The sequence below is a fragment of the Gopherus flavomarginatus genome, chromosome 5 (assembly GCF_025201925.1).
Source record: "Gopherus flavomarginatus isolate rGopFla2 chromosome 5, rGopFla2.mat.asm, whole genome shotgun sequence".
Taxonomy (NCBI): Eukaryota; Metazoa; Chordata; order Testudines; family Testudinidae; genus Gopherus; species Gopherus flavomarginatus.
In genome coordinates, this window is record NC_066621.1 from 152,212,684 (window position 1) to 152,230,348 (window position 17,665).

Below are 17,665 nucleotides of genomic sequence, written 5' to 3' on the forward strand. Positions count from 1 at the left end.
AATTCCTCTGTAACTTTAACTGTGAGGTGCAGATTAACTGGCTGGCGCCACGTAACCCATGCCCAGGTATGCTCAGGGAGACTCTGAAGAAACTTCCAGAATCTCCCCCCTCCCATTTTGGGTATCTGGCCTTACCAGTGAGTGGCCCAGTCTTTCAATTTCTATCCAAATGCACAGGGGGATAATCCCTCAATCCATCTTTCAACTCTCCATTTCTGGCAGTACTTTTCTACGGACAGGCCCCACCTAGTCCAGCATGGCTGCTTTAATCATGTCATAATCTCTTGCTCGCTAATCACTAAGAGCCATATATGTGCTTCCCCAGTTAAATAGGGTGTCAATCGAAGGGCCCACATTGTTCTGTCCCTATGAGTTCTCACTGCTGCTCCTTTAAGAGTAACCAAAACCACATCAGGGTTGTTTGCATGTCCCATTTTACAGAGTCTGATCTCTTGTGCCTGGTTTCCATTTCCTGTCACAGGACTTGCCAGACTTTGGAGGAGTTGTTGCCAGATCTGGGCTTACTCCCATATCAATTCTTGAAGGCGCTTTTGCTGTTAAACCTACCAGGCAAGCAAAGGCTGTTCTTCTGCATGGTGGGATTGTTGGAAGGTCTGTAGGGTATTCTACACCAGCAGTTCTCAACCGGGTTGGTTTTAGGGGATCCGCCAAGCAGGGCTGGCATTAGACTAGTTGGGGCTCAGGGCAGAAAGCTGAAGCTCTCAGCCCAGGCAGGCTGGAGCCCTGAGGCCCAGGACCTGCACTAAAGTCCCGAGCCCCTGCACCCTGTGCAGTTAAAATCCAGAGCCAGGAGCCCCAAGCTCTGATGCCTGGCAGGGCCGAGGCCTGGAACTGGGCCATGGAGTATTTATAGCATATTGGGGGTGGGAGGAGGCTCAGAAACAGAAAAGTTGAGAACCCCTGTTCTACACTTCTCTTTGCTGCTTCGCCATCCATTTCAGCGTTCCCTCCATCACCTGGCCTGCCAAACCTCTACCCCGGCTTCTCCAGCCGGCTCTCCATTTGCATAGATAACAGGGAAATCCCTGATGAGCCCCCTGCTGTGACAGAGAGGGGTGCTGCACCCCCACATCTTCTACAAACCTTGAGACTTTCTTGTTTGTACACTTCAATGTATAGTCTATTTAATCCCCCTACCAATACATAGCACCTTTATCTCGTATCTCAACTCTCTAAACTCTTCTCCAAAATGGGGGGTAAGGTGTTTCCACTCAGAGACCTTACTTTGTCAGGCTCTCCCAGCTTTTTTCCTTCTGTTTCTCTTAGGGTGACCAGACAGCAAGTGTGAACAATCAGGACAGGGGATTGGGAGTAAGAGGCACCTGTATAAGATAAAGCCCCAAATATCGGGACATCTGGTCACCCAAGTTTCTTTCTCTGTCTGTTCCCCTCAAAGGGCTCCTGCCCATGTCCTTTTACACAGAGTCCCTATTAATGGAATGATTGGTTCCTTGACTCACTAGCCCCAATCTGACCTCATAGTCAGGTACACCTCTGAGCAATTAGGCCTTCTGTGAGGAACTGAATTAGTACGAATGGTGACCAGAATGCTGACTCAAGTGCAAACCCTCAGCGCTCTGTCACATCATATCTGGAGATATGACCCCAAAATGTCCATTAGTGATCGCCACACTCTATGCCCCCAGTTTTTGGATCCTGATCATGTATCTTTTCCATATCATTGTAGTCTTAGTGCCCATGCTCCATGCAGAAAGGGAAAAATGACTGCAAAATTTTGCCCCTAGCAAAACTAGTTATATGAGATGTATGAGACTGAAACTTACCTCCCGGCATCAAGTCCTTCCAGGGACGCTGGTGTCCAGGATATTGCCAATGGATGAACTGTCGATGAACAGCAAACCTGACAAATAACCGGGGCTTCCTGACTCTGCTCAGGCTGCACCTTCCTACCGATTGCTGCAGTTCTGTGCCTCTCTTTCCCCAGGTTTTCTGTCCAAGCATTTGAATCCATGCTTTCCAAAGTTGGGAATGTGAGACTGATGAGAGAACTCAGGGAGCAGGGAACGTGGATTCTACTTGAAAACCCCCAGACTCACCATGAGGGAGTGTGTCTGCTGGTGAGGTAAGAGATCTAGGAGGCATCATTTTATCCTTGGGAATCAGTAGCAAATAGAGTGGCTGAGAGGGAACCTCCAGTTTACAGCTTTGTGGGGGGTGCCCTGGGTGGAAACACACAGCTCCCACCCATAGATATCAGAGCTGTCTGCTCAGACCAGCTGAGTTTTTGAAGTGTGCAATCGACCCCATAAGCGGTTTCTTTTGCCTTCCAGAGTTCTGCTAAGATCTGAACTAGTAACACCTGAGATCATCCAGAGCCTCCTCGCCTGGGTGAATTCCCCGACAGAAAACTACCGAGTCACCAGCACAGCTTTCCTTGCCCAGGTAAGACACAGGGCTCTGAAGAGCAGTTTCACCTTTAGACCATTGCCTGTTTGCCTTTCTTTCTTTGGGAGTTGTACAGTTCAGTTCATAGGAGTAATTGTCATTTTAGATTGTAGAATGGATCCCCTTTTATATGGAAACCTGACAAGGAACTTCATTCTACCTTTCGGAGTCATTCTCTCTCTGATATTTGTATTGCTGTCATTGCCTATACTAGCTGCACAACCACAGGGGCTGGCTGAGAGAGATACAGACAGAGTTTGGATTCCTGGACCTCTTCTGCCAAGTCCTAGTGCTGATACTAACCAACAGCTCCTGATTTTGGTTTAGCTCAGCAGATCTTCTGAATGAACCTAGTGTCCTAATACTATAAAACAAGCCACATACAAATACATTCACATCTATCGTAGGTTCTCATTACTGTAGTATCTGAGTACCTCAAAACTCATTAATGTATGTCTGTATCCCCACATCACTCCTGGGAGGTAGGGAAGCACTCTTATTCCTATTTTACAGGCAGGGAACTGATGCACAGAAGGGCTAAGTGACTTGCCCAAGGTCACCCAGGAAGTCTTTGAGGGAGCAGGAAATTGAAGCTGGGTCTCCTAAGTCCTAGGCTAGTGTGATAACTGCTGGGCCATCCTCCCTTTCCACAGCCTTCCTCTAACATGTGCATCAGACTTCCCACTTATGCTAAGCAACTATCTTAGGGGCTCATCTGGTTCTAAGAAAAATAATCGATCTGTGACTGTGATGGGCTGTACCTGGGCTTTGAGGCTCCTTACAAGAGGCCCCGTGGTCCTACTACACCCTGCCCCAGGAAAAGAGCCACAAATCTGGGTCTGTCTAGAGAGGTCTCATGAAAGCAGCCAATCAGAGCCCATCAGGCTCAGCTGAAAGGAGCTGCAGGGCCTTAGCAGGTCAGTTCCTGGCAGGAACTGGAGGGGCAAGAAAGGATGCTGCTCTCTGGTCACAGAAATTCAGGGGATTGCCAGAGTTTGATTCTGGCAGCATTTGCTTAAGTTGGGTTTGCAGGAAGAGAGTCCTTAAGAATTTTAACCTTGAGGTGAGGGTGAAGCTAAAAGTGGCCGGTAGGAAGAATCAACAATGACCTGAAATCAAGCAGTGCCTAACTACTGTTTACAGGGTCCATGGTTTGTACCTCAGAGTTCTGGGCAGGCCCTGGTTCCCCTATCACTTACAGTGGCATAAGGCCCCGGAAGGGGACAATGCTTATGGAGAACTTGAACAAAGGACAGAATTTCAAGGACCCAGAGTTGGGGCTGGAGACCCTAGTGAGGGCAATGGGACTGTTCTTGACTACCCCAGAAGGGGTTCATTTGGCCTTTGGGACTTAGCCAGAGGCCTGAGCCACAGAAGACTCACTGAGGTCGGCTGGCAGGGTGCACCAGGGGTGAGAAAAGGACTGTGAGAGGATCCCTATTATAGTGCCCAAAAGGAAAGCTCCATGTTTTTAAGACATTTCTCATTTGCATGGAATGATAAAGTTACAGTGTGTTATGTGCCAAGTGTCAGAGGGGAAGCCATATTAGTCTGCATCTACAAGACTGTGGCTGTAGGAAGACTCCTTGTTGTTTTTAGTGTATTCCATGTCTGCTCAAATTCTATTCCCAATCTTTATGATCATACTGGGGCTAATGGACATGTTGATTTTATTTCAGCTAATGAGTGATCCCATGCTCAGGGAGAAAAAGTTCCTTAAGAGTGTCTTACGCGTCTTGGAAGAAAGGTCACAGGATAGGAACAGCATTGTCCGTCAGATGGCTGTAAGAGGCCTGGGAAATATAGTCGATGGGGCGCCTCAGAAGGTATGAGAGATTACTGAATAGAATGCAACATAACTAGAGAAACCAAGGGAAATAATTGTTCAGAGTTTACAGAGACTGCACACAATGCACTAGGCCAAATTCTGCTCTCTCCCATACCCTAGTAACCTTTTTGCAGTCAATACAGAGCAAGCTGGATCCTTTGGTAAGCTGGGCATAAGTAAACAATGTGCACTTTAATATGACCATATGTAAATGTATACATCTAGGAAGAAAAAATGCAGGCCATACTTACAGGGTGGGAGACTCTATCCCAGGAAGCAATGACGCTGAAAAAAAACTTGAGTCATGGCAGAGAATCAGTTGAACATAAGCTCCCAAAGCCAAGTTGTGGCCAAAAGGGCTGAAATGATCCTTGGAGGCATAAGCAGAGGAATCTTGAATTAGAGTAAAGAAGTTATTTTCCCTCTGAATATGGCACTCATGTGAGCACTGCTGGAATACTGTGTCCAGACCTGGTGTCCACAATTCAGGAAGGATGCTGATCAATTAGAGAGGATTCAGAGAAGAGTCACAAGAATTATCAAAGGATTGGAACATAGACTTTTAGTGACAGACTCAAGGAGCTCAATCTATTTAGCTTTACGAAGAGAAGGTTAAGAAGTGACTTGAGGACAGTCTATAACTACTCACATGGGGAACAAATTTTGGTAATGGGTTCTTCACATTAGCAAACAAAGGTATAATAAGATTCAATGGGGAAAAACAAAGCTAGACTCATTCAGAATGGGAAGAAGGCATCCATTTTTAATGGTAATTTTAATTAACCATTGGAACAATTTACCAAAGGTTATGGTGGATTCTCGGTCACTAGCCATTTTAAAATCAAGATTGGATATTTTTTATAAGAGACACTCTAGTTCAAATCGAGACTATTTTGGGGAAGTTCTACGTTATGCAGGAGGTCAGACCGGATAATCACAATGGTCCCCTTTGGCCTTGGAATCTAAGTAACTAGAAATCTAATAATAGGATTACACAGGTGTATTATGGCACCGAGTTTGGCTCATTGTAGCTAGCACCTGGTCTGAAATATAGCTATAGGTCTCTGCGGTGAGAGGGGGTTGATGAAATTCCCACTGCTTCATAACTGTTAAAGAAAACTTTTTAGAATTGTGATCAGTGATAATTGTTCTTTAATGTCATCTGTTTGTCCAGGTGAAAAAGCACAAGAAGTTTCTTCTGGACATACTGATCGGGGCCTTACATGACATTTTCAGTTCTGAAGTCATTGGCGAGAGCATGAATGCACTGGCCAAAGTCCTGAAGCAACTGAAAGAGAAGGACATCGGTTCTTCCTTCAGAGACCTCACCCAACAGATCCGGACCTACTTTGACGATGTATGTGAACAGAACTATCCAACCCCAGTTCAACCGATCTTGATTAGACTCCATTTACGATGTGTGATGGGAACTCCCTGGGCATTGCTCATGTCATAGTGCAGCGATTTTAGGCCCCAGGGAAGAGAGGTGTTTTGTGGAAGAGGAGAACATTAGGAGGATGGGGATGACATCCCTGCTCCCACAGTCTCACCCTTCTGTTCTTCTTTATTGCCACTGAGAACCTCAAAGAAAGTCTGAATACTAGATTAGGTAGCTAGATAACCATGAAAAGGGGGTTACAGAGTGCAATAGAGAGTTCTGGGCCTGGTCAATACTATTTTTATATGAGAGGGTTGGAACGATAATTCTGTTTAGCAGAGAATTTTGAGATTTCAAATTTTGGTTTTGTTCCTATTTGTGGGAACCCCTCTCCCCAAACTTCAAAACTCCTTGTGAAACAGAATTACTATACTCAGCCTAGCTCTATTGGAAGCCTTGGCCCAGGGCAGTCTGCTCTCAGACTATCCTGGTGCTGGGAACTAGAGGGGCCAGGGAGTTACAAATTTGAGAGCCAGGACTCTGAGGGTCATAGAGTTGGAAGGAACTTTAGGAGGTCATCTAGTTCAACCCTCTGCTCAAAGCAGGACCAATTCCCAGCTTTTTACCACAGTTCTCCAATTGGCCCCCTCAGGGACTGAGCTCACAACCCTGGGTTTAGTAGGCCAATACTCAAACCACTGAGCTATCTCTCCCCCTGAAGAAGCCTACAATCCTAGTCAGCCTGCTAGATTGGCTGCCAAGGACCTGGATGGGTGCACTGGCAAGACACCAGGCAGGTTTCTAAGGACCCCTGCCTGGCTTCCGGAGGAATTTCGTCAAAATTGAACTGGCTCTAAAATATTTTCATGAATCAGCAAATGTGAACAAAAAATTGGTTAATTAAAGTTTTTCCAACTAGCTGTAGTTGGAATCACTCTACTTTAGCGTAGAAGAGATGGCTGTGTGAGGTGTGTGATGGGATTATCCCTTACTTACCAAGTTGTGGGGTTTTCTTGGCTGTAGGAGGATGATGCTCTTCGCTCAGTGGCCTTTGTCTTATTTGGCATCCTGGCTCAGTTGACAAAGAAAAAATGGAAGGCCTATTTCACCGAGCAGGTTCAAAAGAGCTGGGTCACGCTTCTGCTGCACCTGCAAGACCCAAACCCCCAGGTTTCAATGGTAAGACTGACAATGACTTATTTCCTAAGCCAAAGGAATCTTCCTCCCAATGCCAGGGGAGCTCTGCTATTCCTGCCTGTTGTGGAGGCCCAAATTCTCCCCTTAGTTCATTGCCCTCTTGCTGAGTCAGTTCCAGCCAGCTTGGTCCATGGCTGCTTCACCAGAATTCAGGATAGGTCATGAGTCTGACTCCTACAGGTCTCTGTTCCTGTCTGTCTCTGCACCCCAGGCCCCTGCCTCCCCAGAACAGAGGAGAGACCACAGCTGTGGCTGGTGAAGCAGCTTTCATCAGTATAACTGTTCCCAAAAGACATGGATGCTACCTCCAGTTTTCAGTGAAAGCTCTCTCCTCTATTAGTCATTCTTGCATGTTTCGGCCAGTTACACCCAGATGAATCCCTTTTTATCCTGGAATAGATGCGCAGTCACGCAGGTGAGTTCCCTTTGATTGAACACAGCACTCGGTAGGGAACAATTCAATGGTGTGACACTCTTTTTCAGAAATGCAGAGCTACATTTCACCTCTGTTTCCCGTTTTTGGGACTGAAGAGACTCCAACATGTGATTAATAAGCACCTTGATGACACAGCCAAGCTGAATCCTACAGAACTCCAGGAGGACATTTGCAGACACCTTGTGAGTGAGCTGTTGAACTGTATGAGATTATTGACTGGAGAGGCTTGTGGTGGTGTAGAGGAGTGTTTTGGGGGCGGATGTGTGATGGACAATGTAAATAACTATAAGGGTGGGATATATGAGGGAGGGTGATGGGAAATGTAAATCTGCCGCAGATTCCCATTTTTCCCACTTCTACCCAGCCACCTGTTCTTTCTCATATTTACCTGTGGTTCGTAAAAGCATGTGCTGGCAGTCAAAGGGCACTTCTAGCCAGAGAGAGCTCATGTGTCCCTGATTTCCTCTAGGCCAAAGAGAACTTAGAACTGCTGGAGAACTTATACAAAACCACTCTCACGTACTTCTACAGCAGCTTGGAAGGGATCCGGGCAGCTGCCGCCAAGTTAGCTGGTGAGAGATGATGCCCAGTGTCCTTTGTGATATTCCCATTGAGGGGGACAGAAAAAATCCCACTGTGCCATTAATGTCTCTGTGCCTCAGCTTCCCACCCATAGATGGAGATGTTAATGTCCCTGCCTCTCCAGGGTGGTGGGAGGAGGAATTCATTAGTTGCTATGAAGTGCTTCGGGATTGTTGCAGGGAAGGCACAGTGCAATCATTTTGCAGTAGTGGCTGGGACACCGTCACGTAGGGCATGGTTACACTTTGAGCTGGGGGTATAATTTCCAGCACCTTGTCAAGGAACCATTAGGTTCCTCCTCTTTGGCCCTCTGCCCTCTTCTCCCTAGCACACCCATGTGAGACAGGCAGGCATTGTAGCTCATCTGAGGCTTACCTGTCAGTCACCTTGTGAGATCCCTGCTTAGAACTCACTCATTCCTGGCCCCAGTCCTTTGCTCAGACCACTAGGCCAAGACACTCTCTTAGTATGTCTTCAATAACTGACTGCAGTGGCAAGAGGCGCACAGACTGTTTCAAGCAAATGGGGTTTCTGTAAACAGTCTTTTTTAAAAAATGTCTCTCTCATTCTCTTTAGTGTGGACTCTAACCTGCTCCAGAATCCTCTTGCCCACAGCTCACCCGTAGGCCCATAGTAAGAGACGCCAAAGACCTAGGGGCTACCAATATCACTTTGCACTCAGCAAGGGAAGGTTTTATTATTGTTGCTGTTATTTATTTTACATTTTGTATTTAGGCATCATCCTGGAACACATAGACATGCACCTTATGAAATGGCTGTACCGGGGATATCTGCTGATGTGTAAGTAATAAATGCAGCTGAAGTCCTGCTCATTAGTGAGTTGTTATAAAGTGTTATAAAGGAATTTAGCTGACAAGCAGCAGTAACTGATACCACTGGTGCAAAGTGCATCAGCCACACATCAAAGGACAAATTCACTCTTGCCCAGTAGAAAGTCAGCTTTAATTTCCCCTGAAGGAGGAAGCTGCAGAAGGTATGATATGAGTCAGTGCATCTCCTGGTTGTTCTGGCAATGCCCCCTCCCCAGCCAGTACTATCCACACTTTGGGTTTTATTGGCGTTCTGTGGACTCCCCAAGTGAGAAGAAGTTGTAGCCACTTTCTGCTACCCCCAATTTCCCACCAGCAATTTTTCTTCCAGTAGGTGCCCTGTATCATGCACAAACCAGCTTGGACCTGGCTTCTGTTAAATTCCAGGCTTAGTTGAGCTCAGGCAGTGGCTCCTGAATAGAGCTGGAAAATAACTTAAAAGTGGAAGCTGTTGAAAAATGGATCTTCTTCCATTTGCAGCAGAGTGGATGACTTTCTGGTAGAGTCAAGGTCTCCCCACAGCTGGGAGCATGGAAGGAACCAATGGGGGAACCTAAAGCTTTGTATTGGAGAGCTACTGTAGCGTGGTAGTCAGAGGTAATAAGTCTCCAGCTATTTCAGGCACAGGGGACTATATGAAAAGTGAGGCCTATTCATCTCTCATGTATTTTCCACCCCAATAGAAGGACTGAGCCCAGTTTCACATTTTTCCATGTGATCATTTTGCTCACGTACTTCAAGGTTCTGTGATCACACTTAGCTGTGATTTGACAGTCTGTTCACTAATGTGTTGTCCTCTGTAATTTCAGATCTCCAGGTCCTAGAGAAAGATCCAAGTCCCACTGTCCAGCTGGTGGCAACTGAGATCATAAGTGACATCCGTTCTGGTGGAGTCCTTGAGAAATGAAGCGGAACGGAGACAAACAGAACAAGGCGCTCCAGTAGTATAAGGGCCCTACCATTAATCAAATGTTAATCCCACCCCTTGACCCAATAAGCCCTGCCCACTGGTCAGCAGAAGACCCACCCCATGGGGTATTACTTCTGGGGCCAAGGCGGACACATGACCAGAAGCAATATGTGTCATGTGACCCCTCTAAGAATTCCTCTCACTGTCCTCTACCAATCAGGATGGGTTTCGCCCCAATAGGAATGTCCCGAGAGAAGGTTTGACCAATCAGGGGGAGCTCCGGGGCGGGTGACCTGTCCGGAAGTGATTTGTGTGACCCCTCTAAGAACTCCTCCCACCACCGTCTACTGATCAGGAGGGGTTTCAGCCACTGGGGATCACCCCAAGAGGAGATTTGACCAACGGGGGGGAATTCTGGGGTGGGGTGACCCATCCGGAAGTGCTTCATGTGACCCCTCTAAGAACTCCTCCCACCACCCTTTACCAGTTGTGATGGGTTTCAGCTGCAGAGGACTGCCCCAAGAGGAGAGTTGACCAAAATAGGGTAGGTTCTCGGAAGGAGTGAACCGCCCAGAAGAGGGTCATGTGACCCCTCTAAGAACTCTTTCCAATGTCCTCTGCCAGTCAGAGTGCAGCACAATCACCCCATAAATCCCAGCGCTGGGCAGAGGAGGCCATCTCTTACCAAGGAGACATGTTTTATGAATTATGGAAAGGCTGAGAGGAGACATGGACTCCTTTACCACCCCCCTGAGAACTTCGGACTTTGTTTAGCCCTGAGGACCTTTTGGGCTTGTATGGATAAAGCGCTATAGCAGTGACAGTTCTTCTTCGAGTGATTGCTCACATCCATTCCAGTTAGGTGTGCGCGCCGCGCGTGTACGCTCGTCGGAAACTTTTTACCCTAGCAACTCCAGTGGGCCGGCAGGTCGCCCCCTAGAGTGGCGCCGCCATGGCGCTCGATATATACCCCTGCCGGCCCACCCGCTCCTCAGTTCCTTCTTACCGCCGTGTCGGTCGTTGGAACTGTGGAGCACGGCATTGCTGTCCTCCACGTCCCTAGCTCTCCTTGTTACTACCGTTGTTACTACCGTTGTTAGTTAGTGGTTAAGTATAGTTAGTTAATTAGTTTGTAGTGTAAATAATTTTGTACATAGTTGTTAGCCGGTCTGGGCTGTAGCCCTTCCCGGCACCCGGCACCGGGCTCATGCCTGGTTCGCCGGGCTTTAAGCAATGTGCGGCCTGTAAAAAGCCTATGCCAACCAGCGACCCTCACGACGCGTGTCTAAAGTGCCTGGGGGAATCGCACAGGTCGGACAAGTGCCGCATTTGCAAGGCTTTTAAGCCCAGAACAAAGAAGGAGAGAGACCAGAGACTCAGGATTCTCCTAATGGAAGCGGCACTTGACCCAGCAGCTTCGCAGGCCGTGATCTCTACGCCGGCACCGGATCGCACCGGCACCGGAAAGACTCCCCGGCACCGACCTTCCCCGGCACCGGGTGCAGAAACAAGACCATCGAAGTCTGCAACTCCAGCCAGGCAGACTCGAATGGAGCGCCCGGCATCGACATCTGCCGCGGCGCTACCGGCACCGTCGACTCCGGGCCCGGTGGGTCCGTCGAGTCCGGTACCGCCGAGCTCCCCCATAAGATCTGGGGTTGAGCTATTGGTCCCATCCACTCCAGAGACCTTCGCCTCGGCACGGGACCTCATTGCCCTGACTGAGTCAACTCAGCCGCCACCCCCGGTACCTCCGGTGCGGGTAGCATCTAGGGGCAAGCCCATGATGACGGCGCCGTCTCGGGACTCACGCTCGCGATCGAGGTCCCGACGCCACGGTCGCTCGAGATCCCACCGCCGCTCGCAGTCCCGGCACCGCTCCCCTCGGCAGTACCGGTCGTACTCGCGGCACCGATCGACCTCCAGACGGTCACGGTCTGGCTCCAGCCGCCGATACCGGCACCGTGACTCTAGGAGCCAGTCTCGCCGTCGTTCAGCGCACCGGTCGACCTCCCGGCACCGAGCTGGTGGCAGGTCCCGGTCCCGGTCGACCTCCCGGCACCGCGTCGGTGGCAGGTCCCGGTCCCGATCCCGGCACCGAAGCAGCGGCCGGCACCGAGACAGAACTCGGTCCTGATCCCGGCGCCGGTATGACTCCCGGTACCGATCCCCGGCACCGAGAACATCTTCGGTGCCAGACCGCGGAGACTCTTATCAGCCGCGGTCGGCCCTGCCATGGCCTTCCAGACAGCCGTCGGTGTCATCACAAGCGGACAGCGTATATGCGCTGGGCACCGACAGACAAGCGGCTCTATTCCAGGACCCTCCGCAACAGGACCAGGGTCCGCAGCAGTGGGGGTTTTGGACACCCTGGGCGTACCATCAAGCCCAGGGCCCCCAACAGCTTCCTGCTAGGCCTGCAACGGCGGAGCACAGGGTGCCAGAGGCGTCGTTGTCTCGCCCCTCTCCCTCCCCTGATGGAGAGGAAGGATCGAAGCAGCAAGACCCTGGTCTTGCTCCTGAGCCAGAGGCGAGGGCTGAGGCGGACCCCCCGCTGGACACTTTCTTGCCAGGGGTCTCCTCATCCTCCTCTCCCGACGAAGCGGTGGCTGGCACTTCCTCCAATAGCCCTCCTCCGCTAGATCTCAGGGCACACCAGGACCTCCTTAGGCAAGTAGCACAGAATCTGAGCCTGCAAGCCGAGGAGGTCTCTGAGATTGAGGACCCCGTCGTCAGCATCCTCTCCTCCGATGCTCCCACCAGGGTCGCCCTACCCTTCATTAGGACGATCCAGGCCAACGCCAATACAATCTGGCAGTCACCGGCCTCCATCCCCCCTACGGCGAGGGGCGTCGAAAGGAAGTACATGGCCCCCTCCAAGGGCTATGAGTACCTCCACGTTCACCCGACACCGTGTTCCCTGGTGGTGCAGTCGGTGAACGAGAGGGAGCGCCACGGACAGGAAGCCCCAGCCCCCAAATCCAAGGAGGCCAGGCGTATGGACCTCCTCGGCCGCAAGGTCTATTCGGCTGGGGCCCTTCAGCTCAGGGTTTCAAATCAGCAAGCCCTTCTTAGCCGCTACGCTTTTAACTCATGGGTGGCAGCGGACAAGTTCAAAGAGCTGCTGCCACAAGAGGCTCGTCAAGAATTCGCGGCGATTCTTGACGAGGGCAAGAAGGTTGCACGAACCTCGTTACAGGCCTCTTTGGACGCTGCAGACTCGGCTGCCCGTACCCTCGCCTCGGGGGTAACGATGCGCCGCATCTCCTGGCTTCAGGTTTCTGGCCTTCCACCGGAGCTCCAATACACCATCCAGGACCTCCCGTTCGAAGGCCAGGGCCTGTTCTCAGAAAAGACAGACCCCAGACTGAAAAGTCTTAAAGACAATCGGGTCATTATGCGCTCCCTCGGGATGCACACGCCGGGGATGCAGCGCAGACCCTTCCGGCCGCAGCAGCAGCAGCAGCGTAGGCCATACCCCCAGTTCCGCCAGCGGCAGGACCTTAATAGGCGCCGCGGCAGGAATGGAAGGCGTAGACAGTCGGGGAACCAAGGGGGGCAGAATCAAAGCTCCTCCAAGCCCCCGCCTGGGCCCAAACCTTCGTTTTGAAGGTGCGCCCGAGGGCGCAATAACAGTTTCCCCCACGGATCCTTCCCCCCCGTTTTCCAACCGCCTTTCGTTTTTCCTCCCGGCGTGGACCCAAATAATATCAGACCGCTGGGTCTTACGCACGGTGCAGACGGGATACCGCCTGCAGTTTGTATCATTTCCTCCCTCCCGCCCCCCTTCCTCGTCCCTCTTCAGGGACCCCTCTCACGAGCAATTCCTTCGACAGGAGGTACAGACGCTCCTCAACAAAGGAGCTATAGAGGCGGTTCCGGAAAACGAGAAAGGCAAGGGGTTTTATTCCCGCTACTTTCTGATCCCCAAGGCCAAGGGAGGCCTCAGGCCTATCCTCGACCTGCGAGAGCTCAACAAGTACCTAGTGAAGTTGAAGTTCCGCATGGTATCCCTGGGGACCATTATCCCATCCCTGGATCCAGGAGACTGGTATGCCGCCCTCGACATGCAGGACGCTTATTTTCACATTGCCATATGGCCACACCACAGACGTTTCCTTCGATTCGTGGTGGGCCGCCTTCACTACCAATTTGCAGTCCTCCCATTTGGCCTTTCTACGGCTCCGAGGGTATTCACAAAATGCATGGCCGTCGTTGTGGCACATCTTCGGCGCAGTCGTATCCACGTGTTCCCTTACCTAGACGATTGGTTAATTCGGGGCACGTCGGAGCTACAGGTTTGCAGCCACGTCCGCAGGATCACCGACCTGTTTGCTACCTTGGGCCTCATGATCAACGTGGACAAGTCCACCCTGCTCCCCGCGCAGAGGGTGGAGTTCATTGGGGCCGTCCTGGACTCCACCGTGGCCAGGGCCCTTCTGCCGTTGCCAAGGTTCCAGGCGTTGTCGGCGATCGTTCAGCGATTGCGGGCAGCCGCCTTAACATCAATACGGACATGTCTAACCCTGTTAGGCCACATGGCAGCATGCACATTTGTGACCGGTTACGCTCGGCTCCGCATGAGGCCCCTCCAGTCGTGGCTCATCGCACATTACCGGCCGGCAAGGCAACCACTAGACATGCTGATCACAATCCCCCAGGGGGTGTTGGATTCTCTCAGCTGGTGGCTAGACCAGTCCGTAGTGTGTGCGGGGCTCCCATTCCACCCGCCCCAGCCCTCGGTGTCCCTAACGACGGATGCCTCAGATCTCGGCTGGGGGGCCCACCTGGGAACCCTGAGAACACAGGGCCTGTGGTCCCCGCAGGAGGTGAAGCTGCACATCAACATGCGGGAGTTGAGAGCGGTCCGCCTTGCTTGTCAAACGTTTTATCACCAGCTTCGGGGTTGTTGTGTCGCGGTATTTACCGACAACACGACGACCATGTACTATATCAACAAGCAGGGCGGCACCAGATCCTCTCCCCTATGTCACGAGGCGATGCGACTCTGGGACTTTTGTATAGCCCACTCCATTCACCTCACGGCTTCCTTCCTCCCTGGAGTACGGAACACGCTGGCGGACTGCCTGAGCAGATCCTTCCTCTCACACGAGTGGTCCCTTCGCCCGGACGTCGCCCTCTCGATCTTCCAGAGGTGGGGTTGTCCCCGTGTGGACCTCTTCGCGTCCGGGGGGAACAGGAAATGCCAGGCGTTCTGCTCTTTTCAGGGCCGGGAACCCGGGTCTATAGCGGATGCCTTCCTTATTCCGTGGACGACCCACTTGTTCTACGCGTTCCCCCCGTTCCCGCTGGTCCACAGGGTCCTTCTGAAGGTGCGCAGGGACAGGGCCCGCGTGATCATGGTAGCCCCGGCGTGGCCCAGACAGCATTGGTACCCCATGTTGCTGGACCTGGCCATAGCCGACCCAGTTCGCCTGCCCCTTCACCCGGACCTGATCACCCAGGAACACGGAACTCTCTGTCACCCGGACCTCCAGTTGCTGCACCTAGCAGCATGGCTCCTGCGTGGCTGACCAGTTCTGAGTTGCGCTGCTCCACCCCGGTACGGGAGGTACTCTTGGGCAGCAGGAAGCCTTCCACTAGAGCGACATACTCGGCCAAGTGGAAGCGTTTCTCCTGTTGGTGCGTGGAGAAAGGTCTCCACCCGATGGAAGTTTCGGTGGCCAATATTTTAGACTATATTTGGTCCCTCAAACAACAGGGCCTGGCGATATCGTCCCTGCGGGTCCACCTGGCAGCTATCTCCACCTTTCACCCCGGTGGGGATGGCCGCTCCATTTTTTCTCACCCGACGGTGACTAGATTCCTGAAGGGGCTGGAACGTCTATACCCTAATGTCCGACTCCCTGCCCCGACCTGGGATCTTAACCTGGTGTTGTCTCGGCTCATGGGGCCCCCCTTCGAGCCGTTAGCTACTTGCTCCCTACTCTATCTTTCTTGGAAGACTGCCTTTCTAGTAGCTATCACCTCAGCTAGACGGGTGTCGGAACTCCGGGCTCTCACGGTAGACCCCCCGTATACAGTCTTCCATAAAGATAAGGTGCAGCTGAGGCCACACCCTGCCTTTCTCCCCAAGGTGGTCTCAGCCTTCCACGTCAACCAAGAGATATTCCTCCCGGGTTTTTTCCCGAAACCTCACTCTTCAGGCAGGGAGCAACAGCTCCACTCGCTTGATGTCCGTAGGGCTCTCGCGTTCTATGTGGAGAGGACCAAACCGTTCCGCAAATCCCCCCAGCTTTTCGTGGCAGTAGCGGACCGCATGAAGGGGCTTCCCATTTCTTCGCAGAGGTTATCCTCATGGGTAACTTCCTGTATCAGGACCTGCTATGAGCTGGCCCATGTTCCTACGGGCCGTGTGACTGCGCATTCTACCAGGGCGCAGGCGTCGTCGCTGGCTTTCCTCGCCCGTGTGCCCGTCCAGGAAATCTGTCGGGCAGCGACCTGGTCATCGGTCCACACCTTTGCTTCCCACTACGCCCTGGTCCAGCAGTCAAGAGAGGATGCGGCCTTCGGATCTGCAGTGCTCCATGCCGCGACTTCTCACTCTGACCCCACCGCCTAGGTATGGCTTGGGATTCACCTAACTGGAATGGATGTGAGCAATCACTCGAAGAAGAAAAGACAGTTACTCACCTTTGTAACTGTTGTTCTTCGAGATGTGTTGCTCACATCCATTCCACACCCGCCCTCCTTCCCCACTGTCGGAGTAGCCGGCAAGAAGGAACTGAGGAGCGGGTGGGCCGGCAGGGGTATATATCGAGCGCCATGGCGGCGCCACTCTAGGGGGCGACCTGCCGGCCCACTGGAGTTGCTAGGGTAAAAAGTTTCCGACGAGCGTGCACGCGCGGCGCGCACACCTAACTGGAATGGATGTGAGCAACACATCTCGAAGAACGACAGTTACAAAGGTGAGTAACCGTCTTTTCCGAGGAGGGCCCTTTGACTCGACCATTCATAAATACCTCAGAACCCGACCCCGAACCCTCATGACAGGGCCGGCTCCAGACACCAGCCCACCAGGCACATGCTTGGGGCAGCACCTCGGGACAGGGTGGCATTCGGGGTTTGTTTTTGTTTTTTTTGTTCGGTCAGGTGGCGCTGGGGGGAGGGGCTTGGGAGGCATGGTGCCATGCTGGGGGGCAAGGACTTGAGTGTCATGGCGCTCGGCTGGGGAGGGCTTCAGCGGCACAGCGCTCGGGGAGGCGGGGACTTGGGCGGTGTGACACTCGGGAGGGGCGGTGGACTTGGGCGGCACGACGCGATGCTGGGAGGGGGTGGGGACTTGGGTGAGGTGACGCTTGGAGGGGCAGGGATTTAGGCGAGGCGACGCTCGGAGGGGCGGGGACTTGGGCAAGGTGACGCGACGCTCGGAGGGGCGGGGACTTGGGCGAGGCGAAGCGACGCTCGGAGGAGGCGGGGACTTGGGCGACGTGACGTTCGGGGGAGGCGGGGTCTTGGGCGACACCACGGTCGGGGGGGCAGGGTCTTGGGTGACGCCACACTCGGGGGGCCCGCGCTCTTTGTTTTCGCTTGGGGCGGCAAAAATGTTAGAGCCAGCCCTGCCTCATGAAGAACCCTGATGAGTGTGATGGCCTCTCATTGTCCACCCCCCCAAAGTTGGAAGACGACATGACTTGGGGGAGTCACCAGCGGACAAGGTGAACGGGAAAGACGTCGCTCAGGTAAGTGAATGATTAAGAAGCAACGATCAATCATGGGGGTATAATGGGGTTAAGAATCGACCTGGCATTGCATAAATCTAAGAACAAGGAGGGGAGGGCTAACACTGTTTTTTGTCTGAAAATCTCTCAACAGCTCGACGATGCCTTTCAAGAGGCCTTTGAGAACTTACACATCGGTAGCCCTGTCGTTCATCAGCTGTTTTTGTTCCTGTCTGAGACGCAGATCTCAAGAGGAAAATCCGGAAAAGGACAAAGTAGAAAAATGTACCAGATCAGAGTCCCTCATTGTAAGGGTTATGGTGTCCATTTTTACAGACAGCTGTCAAAGGTTGTGTTAAACCAGGCAATTAATTAAACTTATTTAAATGTGTCCA

The 17,665-nt window shown here is 52.1% G+C and overlaps 1 protein-coding gene and 1 long non-coding RNA gene across 2 annotated transcripts in view; both read left to right on the forward strand.

The window, feature by feature from the left end:
- The window catches only part of LOC127050896 (maestro heat-like repeat-containing protein family member 2B), a 35,192-nt gene extending 24,820 nt beyond the window's left edge, over positions 1 to 10,372 (forward strand). The window contains exons 21-28 of the mRNA XM_050952540.1: positions 1,967 to 2,104; positions 2,313 to 2,424; positions 4,107 to 4,253; positions 5,430 to 5,612; positions 6,657 to 6,812; positions 7,314 to 7,448; positions 8,584 to 8,649; positions 9,488 to 10,372. Of these exons, the coding sequence (XP_050808497.1) occupies positions 1,967 to 2,104; positions 2,313 to 2,424; positions 4,107 to 4,253; positions 5,430 to 5,612; positions 6,657 to 6,812; positions 7,314 to 7,448; positions 8,584 to 8,604 (892 nt within the window). The 3' untranslated portion in view covers positions 8,605 to 8,649; positions 9,488 to 10,372. The remainder of the gene's footprint in view (positions 1 to 1,966; positions 2,105 to 2,312; positions 2,425 to 4,106; positions 4,254 to 5,429; positions 5,613 to 6,656; positions 6,813 to 7,313; positions 7,449 to 8,583; positions 8,650 to 9,487) is intronic.
- Positions 10,373 to 17,217: 6,845 nt separating this feature from the next.
- Positions 17,218 to 17,665, forward strand: LOC127050992 (uncharacterized). Its single transcript, XR_007774360.1, has 2 exons — positions 17,218 to 17,291; positions 17,425 to 17,665. It is a non-coding gene; the product is annotated as an uncharacterized LOC127050992 (long non-coding RNA).